This window comes from Spinacia oleracea, chromosome 6 (genome assembly GCF_020520425.1).
Source record: "Spinacia oleracea cultivar Varoflay chromosome 6, BTI_SOV_V1, whole genome shotgun sequence".
NCBI classification, from domain to species: domain Eukaryota; kingdom Viridiplantae; phylum Streptophyta; class Magnoliopsida; order Caryophyllales; family Amaranthaceae; genus Spinacia; species Spinacia oleracea.
In genome coordinates, this window is record NC_079492.1 from 70,703,568 (window position 1) to 70,717,277 (window position 13,710).

Here is a 13,710-nt window from a genome sequence, read left to right on the forward strand (position 1 = left end):
TACGCATTTATTACCTTGGATTGGGTGTAATGGATTATGGGGTAATAAAAGTTAAACCACCATAATAAAAGGACAATGAAGGTGAATTGAGGTGGTTGCAAGGAGGGTGGTGTGATGGTATTGTGATGAGAAGTTGTGGTAGTGGTAGTGGTGGTGGTGTGAGAAGAAGGGAGGAAGGGAGGAAGTAATTACCCCCCAAATAAGGGTAATAATCACCCTAGTGGGATGGTGGGTAACTATTCCCCCCATGATGTGAGTATTTGTTCCCCCTTCCCTTTTATTTTCTTCTTGCCAATACTAGTATGTTCCCTTTGCCACCACTTCATCCCCTCATCATTACCTTCAATTACCTTAGTTTGACTTTTATTACCCCTTTAATACATTATCTTCAATCCAAGCATGCCCTAAGTTAGAAAGTTCAGTTATTAGTTTTTTATGTTTAATTTACCTTTTAAGAGGGGTAAAAGGACATTCTTATACCTGACTGAAATATTTTAACTAATAATCCAATTTGAGAAGTGATAATCTTTACAGTAGAGTAATTGTTATTTTTTCAAATCAACAATACAAATTCTTATAGATGTCTACATGCTATTAACTCTGTTTTATAAAGATCTTTACCGTTACTATATGTACAAATATTAAGACAAGATAAAAAAGTTGGTTGAATATAATAAAATATGGATAAACTAAGAGAAATGTGGGGAAAGGTAGTTGGGTGTAAGAAAAAAGAAAAAAGGAGTGGAAAATTATAAATGGGGTAAAAAGAAGAAAAATAGTAAATTTTTATGTCTAAAAATGGAATAAAATAAAGTGTGAAGAACAATATAAACTGACTAAAAAAGAAACTGTATCGTTTTAGGATACTGTCCAACCTCCATAACTATATTCGTTTTATATTGTCGCCCACTATTTGGCTTATGACATCCAGGAAAAGTACCAGAAAGAAAAAACAAAACTAAAACCAAACTAATCAGGCTCTATAGAGCATAAGAAAATCCCTCTTGAATTGCATTCCTTGCTCGATCATGCGCCTCCTGCACCTGTTCTCGATTAACCTTATAGATAACACATCTGCAGAAAAACCTACCAAGTTGTCGTATCCTATCAATCGTCCATTGTGATGAATATCTTGTGTTTCTTGCTTTTGTAAAGACGAGACCAGGATAGAAGAGTCAATTAAAATTAAGACCGAGTCAATCAAGCAAGAGATAGCCTATTGCATTCCATTTAGACACGCTGTAGCTTCAGCCTGGACCGCAGAATGTGACATGCCCCAGGCACAAGATCCAGTATGACCTATTGTACACTATTTGGCTTATGACTTCCAACTATAATTCATTTCAATCATATCAAGATTATTATAGTGAGTGATACGGCATAATAATGTCATGATACAAAAACTGCTCGCTATATATGGTTCCTACCATATCAAAAATTCAAAATTGTTAAGAGTGAGTCAAATGTCACAGTAATATCGCAGGACAAAAACTAGTTCATTTATAGAAATGAATTAATTTTAGTTGGCCAAACTTGCAAGCAATGCTTTGCCTTAGCTTAATAAAATCCCTATCTATAACAATAGACATAGGCCCTGCACTTTTGGACGGAATGAATCTGAACTTAATAGACCTTGACATTTTGTATGTCTAATCGGAACATTTTACTTGCATTTTTTAGGAAAAAAGAAGCAACATGAGAATGTGATATTGTCCTTGGCAAAGCTATTTATGATGGAACATTATGTGGCAAAATCATTCTTAGAAGCACTTGTAATGATCAACATAAGAAGTTTGTTCCTAATCAGGAACAAAAAAATGACTATGCCACAAATCCGAGCAAGGCACAAGTAAAAAACATAATCTTTCCGTGTATGAAATTTGAGTGAATTTTAGATTACCGGTACTTTGTAAGTCTAGAGACATTTCACTCATGATTATCATGAGAAAGCCATCGGAAAATTCCCCGGAAAGTATAACAAAAGTATGGTAAGACAAGATCACACAAAACAAAACAAAACAAAAGAAACTAGAAAAGATATGTATATGATGAGAGCAACAGAGTAATTATAGTTGCTAGCTTTCCTAGTTGATAAAGCCACAGAATATATTACAAAATGATAGATTTGGCGGGCTGCTTCAATCAGAAAAATAGCAATGAGCACACCTCTGCCTATCAAGTATCAAGGATTCTCTGCATTTGCACGCACCCCATGACGTTACTTGAATTGTATAGGACTTGAAAATGTTTGACCAAACCTCCAATTAGCAGGAATTACGTTGTTAAAAGTTTGTGTTTGGCCATCAGTAATAGTCACTCTAAAAGAGAGAGCTTGTCCATTAAGGTAAGCTAATGACTGCCAGTTAGCCCCCCAGTTTCTTGACATCGCCATCCAGTTAGTTTTTGATCCCTTTATCGAAACAGATTGGATTGATCCTGCTCCACCAACATTGCTGATTAGTACAAGCTCAAAGTAGTCCCTTCCATTAACACTGAATCTCACTCCTCCTTGCTTCACACAAGGAATCCTGTTACAAAATCATCAAATTAATTTATTCATTATAATATATGAAAATGTACAATGATGACAAGTAATTGAAGGATCAGATCAGATGTTCTAACCTTTGAAACATGACAGGAATGATTCCACCTCTGTATATACCAATCTTCTCCCAGATAGGCTGTGCCATGTCAAAGTGTTGGCGAGGTGGGTTACACCAACCTCCAGCATTATTTGGCAATGCATAGTTAGGAGGGCAGAAGTTTGTTGCAGTAATAGTGACAGAAGTTCCCTTCTTACACCAAGTTGGATCCGTTTTATAGTCACACATGAGCCTGTAGCATTGACCACAAGAAGCACCGTTGTTGAACAATGCTGTACTTAGAGCTGCAGTGCTTGTCCCATACCCAGTAGAGTACAGGTTTCCGTACCCACAAGCTCCTCCTGAATAACCATATTAAAGATTTAAGTCCTATATATTTTTCGACCCATTTTGTCACTTAGATATCACAAAATAACAAAAACTGAGTGGTTGTGTATTATTGTTCCAAGCTTTTTTTAATACTAGAAAAGAGTTTCTGAAAATTAGAAAGAAAAAAAAAACAGCTTCTAGTTCACATGCCATCAAATATGAGTCCATATAGTAGAGATCATATTATAACTTTTTTGAATTTGTGCAACACGAAACTGAAAAATGACCATGCACAACTATGCACATATTGATAGAATTAGTTGAAAAAAACATACCCATAGTTCCGGAAGCATCACTACCGCCGTAGAAAGTGGCATGAGCCTGTTGCCACCCAGAAGCCACAAAGGCATAAACACTAGTGTTAAGGTAATATAATCCTAGGAGAGTAGTTGCAAAAGCTAAGGTTACTTTATTCATCTTCTTAATTATCACTTCAAAAGTAGAGGAAATTGAAGAAGATGATGAATTTGCTGAATTAAAATGTAGAATTAATGGTCCTATTTATACAAGAGGTGTAGGCGTGTAGCTTTCTAGCTTGTACCGGTTTGCAACCACCTCACATGGAAATTATTTTGAGGTACGTAGGAGAGATAACAAAATAAATTTATACTTCTATTATTTATGTTTTGATTTTTTTTTTTGGAAAGTTTGAAAATTGTACAAGAACCGAATCCCAAATTTAGGGTATTTTCATCCTAAGATAATCTTGCGTGTGTTTTTTTTGTTTGTTTGTTTGTAATATACAAGTCTTAGCTAGCAAAATTGTTAAGATTAATAACCCATATGTGAGTTGACACTCACCGTCTCACAAGGGGAAAAAAAAGAAGGGAGATAAGTCAGATAACTAACCTATATAAAATTGGTGGACTATTCTACCTATCACCAATTGTTTCTAGGATGAAATCCAGATTTATATGTGGTCAATCTCTCCTCTGACGTTGTGCTCAACTTAGCTTAGTGAGATTTATTCCTCTCTAATTTGATCTAAGGTGAAAACATTCCTTCTATGCACTTACTTTGTCTCCTTGGTGAAGGAAATAATGCCCTTGACCCAAATTTGCAATTAATGCTAAATCTAATAAATGCGGTTCAGTATTTATTAACAAGTTAATAATTCAGTGAGATCAAGTGATCTGAATGCCTGACTAGAGGCCGCTTATTAATCCACAACTTACTCTCGACTAAACCCGTAGGGTCACACAAATAGTACGTGCATAAATGGATCAAGTATTTAAGTGAATATAATATTCATTAAGTACTTTATTTATGGTCATTCACAAATGATGGATCTTGGTTCCAGTGGGAGCTAAAATCATCACAAGGCAAAGAAAGGATATTACCGCAAATGAAGATATTAACGGAAACGGAAATATGGTTCATGACGGAAATATAAATATTATCCAAGTCGAAGATATTGCCGGAAACGGAAATATGGTTCGTATCGAAAAATATTATCGGAAATAGAAATATTGCGGGATCGGAAATATTATCGGAATCGGAAATATTACCGGAAACGTAAATATTGTTCGAATCGGAAATAAATTCTGGAATCGGAAAACGAATAGGAAGCATGACGAGCGACAGGCCGGCAAGCGAGCCAGCCCACCGCTTGACGAGCGACAGACCGGCAAGCGAGCCAACCCACCGCTTGACGAGAAAGGCCCGCGAGCTCGACGAGCCAGCACCAGGCACAAGGCTCAGCGCCAGCGCTAGGCCCAACGCTTAGCAAAGGCAGCGAGGCTTGCGATGGGGCGACGACAAGCAGCGATGGGCTAAGCCCAAGCGTGGCTTGCAGCGCGTCAAGCAGCGTGGCTCGCAAGACAACGTGGGCAGCAAGCATGGCCTGCGTGCCAAGGCCCATTTCCCACACGCTTTACTTAGGCGCCAAGTTACTTGGGCCGTAAGTAAGTTGTTTTTCCTAATCCAAAAAAAATTGGACTTCTAGGTATTTAATTGTTCCTAGAATTCTAATAAAAATAGGTAACTAAAATCCTAATAGGTTTAGTTATTTGATTCCTTGTAGGTTTACACTTCTCTATTTCCCACCCTATAAATATGTGGTTCATGATCACAATTTAAACATGACATACAATACATTAAATTCACGGGAGAGTTTAATATTTGCCTATCACATTTCTGAGTTTCCCGAGTGCACAAAAACCTTAGAGAATATTCTAGTCGGTTGAATCTAAGGCGGATCCGGACGTGTTGTGGACTTACTCAGAGGGACGTCACTTGGAGTCCTTTACTTTTTCTTGTTCAGTTCGGGAGCAGCTAGGGAAGGCACGCATCACATAGTATGTATACTAAATTATGCTAATTGAGTATGTGGCAATGAATTTGGATTCCTGGATTTTATGGTTTTTCCGCATGAATTATATTGTTCATAACCTTACACTTGGCACCAGTAGTCCACTAATCTTTGGCATAAGAACTTTACCAGGTTTAAATCAAATCTCTTGATTTTAGTTCCAATGGTCTTTGGCTTTGTTACTTAGACCATGTCAACAAGTTAACGTTCTAAAGCTCTATTTTGATGGACTTTTGAAAGTTGATTGATTTCTAGATCATTCAAGACAAGCTAGTCTTACTTGTTGAAAGTAACAAAAGAAATGAACTATTGTTAGAATTCCTAGACAATAGAGTTCAAAGCTAAGGAAAGATTTTATGACTTTATTATTTCACCTGGATTTGAGTGAATGTGGGTTTATTTACTCAATGTGATATAAGGTTGAATCTGCTTGGCCACTTCAAAGATTTAGAAGTATAAAATCCACTTGGCAAGAAATTATAAAGATATAGGTTAGATCATGATGATGATTACTTGGACCAAGAATGATCATGAATAATTGTGTGTTGTAATTTCACGATCAAGCTCCATAAGATATGGTATATCTAAATTGTAATGATCGAAGTCAATCGGTACTTTATTCGATCTATGATGACTCATAAAGCTTTTTCCTATAATTTCTAAACAAAATGCTCAACTACCACCAAACTAAACCAATTTCGTCAAAGCTATTGAAAAGCAATTTCATAATACTTTTTCAATAATATTTATCTAAAGAGTTCCTAAACTCAGTGGGAGCTTAGTGTTTGTTATCCAACAAACTAAGGCCCAAGTATAGATATATGTTTCATTGTGATTTATTCAAATGAGACACACCGGTAATATTTCTACCAAGAATTTTGAGAACATAATGTTTGTTTGCTCGAAATAGTGTTCTTTTGGAGATTCGTTCCCAAAATGACAAGTGGGAGAAAATAGACCTCGAAAAGTCTTCGAGGTGAACAAAAAACATAAACGGACATTCCGAAGGCTTTTTCGAAGTTCTTTAGAAAATCCGAACACTTATTCTTTAAGGACTTTAGAGGTGGATTTAAAGATTAGTCATCTCTTAGAAGACTTTTCAAGTGCTTCAAGGAGAACAGAATATTCAAAGGACTTTCAAGTGTCTGTTGATATTATATTGTTTGATGTTCTATACCTACGTAGGCATATCAGATCACTGAAACTATGAGAATCTTCTATTAGATAGTGAAGAAACCTACAACTTGCATGTATTCAAACTATTATCAAGAATGGTAATGAGTTTGTGACTTGTGAGAAAGATATGACGAAACCCAGATTCCCTAAAATGGTTAGAGGCCATAAAATAAAATCAATGTTTTGATAACAAAACTGAAATTTTGTTGATTTGCAAGAATAGTTTACATATATTTGTTGCAAATTGGTTTTAAGGATAAAAACCATCAAACATGGAATTGTGTTCACACACAAAGCTAGATTAGTTTCTAAAGGTTACAAGCAAATTCACGACATAGATTGACTTCATGCATAACCGTAATGCTCAAGTCTATAAATCAAGCAATTATTGCATATTGGTACATATGGAAATTGGATGACAAAACTTATTCCTCAATAAAATTTTGGAAGGAACTATGTACGTGGCATGTCATAGGATTTTTGGATCTAAATAATGTTTAAAATGAGTGCTAGCTTATGAAATTCGAGTATGGATTTAAGCAAGCAATTGGAAATTAGAACTGTATTTTAGTGAAACTAATAAGTATTTCATAAAATGTACATGATTCTTATACATATATAAAAAGTTTAGTGGGAGTAAAACTCAATTGGTCCTATGTGTATCACACATATCTCTCTATTGTGAAATAACATTCAAATGCTAAATGACTTAGATTTGAAATTATTTATCAATGTTGGACCAAGGCGAAACTTAGTACATATTGGGTCTTAAGATCTATTTATAAATATCTTATAATATTGGTTTAGATTAGGTAATGGCATTTACTAAATCAAAAACGAAAGACTCCATTGGAGATATTCGACCCATGTGAATAAAAAGTAATGAATGTTTGAACTATGTATGAGCATTTACTAAGTTAAACATCAAAAAGTCTAAATGAGATTCCTAATCTTTATTATATGTCAAAGAATTTAGCTAGATCCAGTATCTACTGAAACTAGATGAGCTAAAGTCACATGAATATAATTCAACTGCGAGTTATTCTGCAAAAGAATTTATCATGTATGATATAATATGAGGATCGCCAAAAATGTATCGTATGGATTTAGGCGCGACGAACATATACCAATCTCTATTGATCTAAGTAAAGATCAACTAGATTGAGATTAAGAAAACCCTATGGTACTTGAAAAGGTAAATAGGAAAAGTTCTTGATTCAAGAAAATGAAGATATGCTAAATATTGATGCTACACGCATAAAAACTGGCAAAGGATCAAGCAAGATCCCTTTGGAGTTAACCATTGGCAAGGACGAGCTACAACACATCGTGTTTTGAAATGGCAACATGGATTGAAGACCATGAGTTGTTGCGTGGGACATTAAATATTAATATATATGTCCTAAGATACAGCTGGAAAGTCTTCCACATACCCGTGAACTGCTTAGATAAGAAAATTCAAACAAAGCATCACTAGAAACCTATACAGTTGAAGTAAAAGTACTTATTGCCTAAGAAGCAATAAAACAGAGTTGTTTACGTTAAAAAGTTCTTCACTGAACTTGGGTGGATCACATGTCTGCTGACTTGATGGTTCTTCATTGTAAAATGCGTAGACCACTATTGAAGCAAGAACGACTAGATCAAAAACTAAACATACTCAAAAGATCTTATCATCCTATCTCGAAAGACATTCGATGAAAAGAATATTAAGATTGGAAAAGCATGATAACTAAACCTATGCAACAAGTGAGAAGCAACACTTACATTGTGGCACTAGAAGTCAAACATAGTTTTGAATTCCATAAGTTGTTTTAAAGATGGGTTAGAAGCCCAAGGTTGTAAAACATTGGGGTTGAACATTTATCATATATGAAATGTATTTTCATATTCCATTTAATATTGGATTAGTATTAAATGATGAGTCCTTTCAAATTGACAAATATTCAAGATAGACTGTCAAGACCAGTCATGTGACTAAGAAATGTCTATTAAGTGACTTGAATGTCAAAAGTTGAAAATGGTCCCTGGTCGGAAGTTTTCTATAAAGGTGGACGCATAGAAAACACTAGACGACTAGAATGCAAGAGGACTATTAGTTTCGTTTCTTGAATTATGTGGACATGCAATGTTACAATCATTTTCATAGATACTTACTTGATAAGATTAGTAACAGACAGACCTATGAAACTTTACTGTAAGAGATGGAAATCTGTCATAATTAAGTAAATTTCATTATATTATTAGACAATAATCCTCAACACCTGAGTCATTTGAGATTACTTATTTGAGAACTGGTTACTTTGACGTTGTCAAGTGTCGCACCGCAAAAGGAGACTATAGCGGCAACGCTCAGGTAATCACCTACCAAACGAAGTCTAACCTCAAGATCACAAGATTCGGATTGTCCTCCCATGAATTGGGATGAGATGTCGAATGTTGTACAAGGCCACTCGGAGATCTAGAAAGTGTCAAATTCATGGCCGTGCTCAGATGAATAATATAATTATATGTTTATTTGATCATTCGAACTCTAACACCGAGAAATATCTCTGGACATAATAAGGATGACTATTCTTACCTTATGTTTATGAGCAGGCATCAAGCGATAAAGGAATCAGGAAATGCACACTTGTCCCTAAGGACAAGTGGGAGACTGAAGGAAATAATTCCCTTGGTCCAAATTTGCATTTAATGCATTTAATGCTAAGTCTAATAAACGCGGTTCAGTATTTATTAACAAGTTAATAATTCAGTGAGATCAAGTGATCTAAATGCCTGGCTAGAGGCCGCTTCAGTTCAAGTGGAATTAATAATATTAATTCAGAACTTACTATTGATTGAACCCGTAGGGTCACACAAATAGTGCGTAAACGGATCAAGTATTTAAGTGAATATAATATTCATTAAGTACTCAATTTATTATCATTCGGAAATGATGGATCTTGGTTCCAGTGGGACCTAAAATCATCACAAGGGAAAGAAAAGGTATTTTCCGCAAGTGAAGATATTACCAAAACCAGAAATATGGTTCATGACGGTAATATAAATATTATCCAAGTCGAAGATATTGCCGGAAACGGAAATATGGATCGTATCGGAAAATATTATCGTAAATAGAATATTGCTGGAATCAGATATATTATCGGAATCGGAAATATTAATGGAAACGTAAATATTGTTCGAATCGGAAATAAATTCCGGAATCTGAAAACGAATCGGAAGCACGACGAGCGACAGGCCGACAAGCGAGCCAACCCCTCGCTCGAGGAGCAAGGCCCGCGAGCTCGACGGGCCAGCGCCAAGCACAAGGCCCAGCGCCAACACCGAGCACGCAGCCTAGCGGCAGCGCTAGGCCCAGCGCCTAGCAAAGGCAGCGAGGCTTGCGATGGGCCGACAACAAGCAACTATGGGCTAAGCCCAAGCGTGGCCTGCAGCGCGCCAAGCAGCGTGGCTCGCAAGGCAACGTGGGCGGCAAGCATGGCTTGCGTGCCAAGGCCAATTGCCCACACACGTTACTTAGGCGCCAAGTTACTTGGGTCGTAAGTAAGTTATTTTCCTAATCGTTCAATAATTGGACTTCTAGGTATTTAATTATTACTAAAATTATAATAGAAATAGGTAACTAGAATCGTAATAGGTTTAGTTATTTGATTCCTAGTAGAATTACAATTCTCTATTTCCCACCCTATATATATGTAGTTCATGATCACAATTTAAACATGACATAAAATACAATAAATTCAAGGGAGAGTTTAATATTTGCCTATCAAATTTGGGAGTTTCCCGAGTGCACAAAAACCTTAGAGAATATTCTAGTCGGTAGAATCTAAGGCGGATCCGGACGTGCTGTGGACTTGCTACGAGGGAAGACACTTGGAGTCTGTTACTTGTTCTTGTTCGGTTCGGGAGCAGTTAGGGAAGACACGCATCACATATTATATATACTAATTATGCTAATTTCTGGCTTTTATAGTTGTCCCGCATGAATTATATTGTTCATAACCTTACACTTGGCACCGGTAGTCCACCATAGAGCCTCCTCGACTTCACCGTCCACCACACGACCTCCTGCTCTCTAGTGGAATGTGGCATGTGACACTCTTGGTCATTAAATTAATTCTTAATTAATTTTGATTAGGAATTAACTTAGAAGAAGTACTGTATTTCTTACATGTATATTTTTTACTAAAAAATAGATCTTTATAATTTTCCCCCAAAATAAGGATCATATAGGTGCAAAAATCTTGATAATCGAATGTACTTTAACACAACAAGATATTGTCTTCATGAAGTTAAAAGTTATGGTAAAGTACATTAGTGTTGGCTAATCCAAAAATGAAGGGGCGTTTGGTTTCAAAAAAGAGTAAAATAAAACTGTACGTGGTCATGTTATGGTACGTCATGTAATTGCGCCTTTGAAGGCCGCCTTTTGTAATCACCTTATGTTATCAAATTTGTTTGCATTATACCAAAAGATTTGTTTGCCCCAAAAGATTTGTTTGCATAGCATTATACCAAAAGATGATCGAACAAAACAAATTAAGTTTTTCTAACTTGCGGCAACTGCCATTTTATCCTTATAATAATATTAGAATTGTTACAACGAACGCAAGAAATTCAGTTAAAGGCAATTAAGAACATAAAATAAAGAACACAAAATTAACGAAGTACATGTTTGACTCTTTGGTGGTGTCTAGCCTCCTTTGCCTGTCCAATAGCTCCATTATTGTCACAATATAGAGTTATTGGTCATTTAATGGAGGGGACTACACCAAGTTCACCTATGAACTTCCTTAGCAAAATTGCTTCCTTTGCTGCTTCATGTGCATCAATGTACTCCACTTTAGTTGTAGAATCCGCAATGGTGCTCTGTTTAGCACTTTTCCAGCTTACTGCACCTCCGTTGAGGCAGAAGACAAACCCAGACTGTGATCTGAAATCATCTTTGTCGGTTTGGAAACTTGCATCCATATAGCCTTTAACAATTAATTCATCATCTCCACCATAGACCAGGAAATCATCTTTGTGCCTTTTCAGGTACTTCAGAATGTTCTTGGCAGCAGTCCAATGTGCCTCTCCTGGGTCTAACTGGTATCTGCTCGTAGCACTGAGTGCGTATGCAACATCCGGGTGTGTACATATCATAACACACATTATTGAACCAATCAATGATGCATATGGATTTCCACTCATTATTCTACGCTCATCCAGTGTTTTTGGGCAATGAGTCTTGCTTAGAGTCATTCCATGAGACATGGGTAGGTAGCCTTGCTTGGAGTCTGCCATCTTGAACCTTTCAAGCACCTTATTGATATAAGTGCTTTAACTAAGTCCAATCATCCTTTTAGATCTATCTCTGTAGATCTTGATGCCCCGTATGTACTGTGCTTCTCCTAGATCCTTCATCGAAAAATATTTCCCAAGCCAAATCTTGATAGAGTTCAACATAGGAATGTCATTTCCGATAAGTAATATGTCGTCGACATATAATACTAGAAAAGAAGTTTTGCTCCCACTGAACTTCTTGTATACACAAGATTCGTCTGCGTTCTTGACGAAGCCAAAGTCACTAACTGCTTCATCAAAACGTATGTTCCAGCTCCTTGATGATTGCTTCGATCCATAAATAGATTTCTTAAGCTTGCATACCTTTTTAGCATTCTTTGGATCCTCAAAACACTCAGGCCGTGTCATAAACACAGTTTCTGTTAAAACGCCGTTTAAGAAAGCGGTTTTGACATCCATTTGCCATATTTCGTAATCGTAATAAGCAGCGATTGCTAACATTATCCGAATAGACTTTAGCATTGCAACTGGTGAAAAATTTCATCGTAATCCACACCGTGGACTTGCCTGTAACCTTTTGCAACCAATCTAGCTTTGAAAACTTCTAGTTTCCCATCCTTGTCCTTTTTTCAGTTTGAAAACCCATTTGCTTCCTATGGCTTGGTAGCCATCTGGCAAATCGACCAAATCCCAAACTTGGTTCTCAGACATGGACTCTAATTTAGATTGCATGGCTTCTTGCCATTGCTTGGAGCTAGGGCTCGTCATAGCTTGTTTGTAAGTCGCAGGTTCATCGCTTTCCAGCAATAGAACTTCATGGCTCTCGTTCGTCAAAATACCTAAGTATCTTTCCAGTTGAGACCTATATCTCTACGATCTACGCGGGGTTACATTTCTAGTTGGTTCTTGATTCTCAGCAGATACTTCTAAAGATCTCTGAGTTTCATCCTGAATGTCATCTTGAGCATTCTCTAGAGTTTGTTGTTCGACTCGAATTTCTTCGAGGTCTAATTTTCTCCCACTTGTCATTTTGGAAATGTGATCTCTTTCCAAAAAGATACAATCTCGAGCAACAAACACCTTGTTCTCAGATGTATTTTAGAAGTAATACCCCTTTGTTTCCTTTGGGTAGCCCACAAGGATACATTTGTAGCTTTATGCTATTAGTCTTTTATTAAAAAGCAACTATTAACTAATATCAAGTGCTAATAGCATCAACTCTTCTCCCACTTTGATTGATCATTTGTTGTCTTATATGGAATACTATACACCTGAGTACATCATATCCTTGAACAATGCTATGAAGGTGAAGGAACCAGTGAGTTACAAACATGCAAGTAAAGAAGTAGGATGGACATCAGCAATGGTTGAAGAATTGGAGGCACTGAAGAAAAATGAAACATGGGAATGGGCTGATTTACCTCCAGATAAGAAGGCTCTAGATAGCAAATGGGTGTACAAAGTTAAGCATACTAGAGAAGGTGATGTTGAAAGACTGAAGGCTAGGTTAGTGACCAGGGGAGACAAGCAAGAGAAAGGAAAAGACTACAAATGTACTTTCTCACATGTGGCAAAGTTTGCCATTGTGAGAATACTCATTTCTCTAGCTACTCTTAGAAACTGGCAGATACAATAGCTAGATATAAACAATGCATTCTTACATGGCTTTCTAGAAGAAGAGGTATATATGAAGCCACCTTAAGGTTGCAAAAATGTGCCAAAAGAGAATGTGTGTAAACTATATAAGAGCATGTATGGATTGAAGCAGACATCTAGGCAATGAAATATTGAGTTGGCAAAATTTATAAATAAAAGAAAGTTTGTTCAATGTAAGAGAGATTTGCAAGGAAAAGAATGGGAAAATGTGTGCCATACTGGTATATGTTGATGACTTGTCGATTACAGGAAATGACATTGACTACATAGAGAAACTGAAAAGAGATTTAGATGATGAATTCACTA

At 36.5% G+C, this 13,710-nt stretch overlaps 2 protein-coding genes across 2 annotated transcripts; one reads left to right on the forward strand and one right to left on the reverse strand.

The window, feature by feature from the left end:
- Nucleotides 1–1,872: 1,872 nt before the first annotated feature.
- On the reverse strand, nt 1,873–3,502 carry LOC110774871 (expansin-A1). The gene is made up of 3 exons (XM_021979465.2): nt 3,248–3,502; nt 2,623–2,944; nt 1,873–2,528 (listed from the first exon to the last, which is right to left on the reverse strand). The coding sequence occupies exons 1-3, from the start codon at nt 3,387–3,389 to the stop codon at nt 2,219–2,221; spliced, it is 774 nt and encodes a 257-aa protein (XP_021835157.2). The 5' UTR covers nt 3,390–3,502; the 3' UTR covers nt 1,873–2,218.
- Nucleotides 3,503–13,003: 9,501 nt separating this feature from the next.
- On the forward strand, nt 13,004–13,384 carry LOC130463251 (uncharacterized mitochondrial protein AtMg00820-like). Its single transcript, XM_056832328.1, has one exon. It carries the CDS (start codon nt 13,004–13,006, stop codon nt 13,382–13,384), a length of 381 nt encoding a protein of 126 aa, XP_056688306.1.
- The last annotated feature ends 326 nt before the right edge of the window (nt 13,385–13,710 follow it).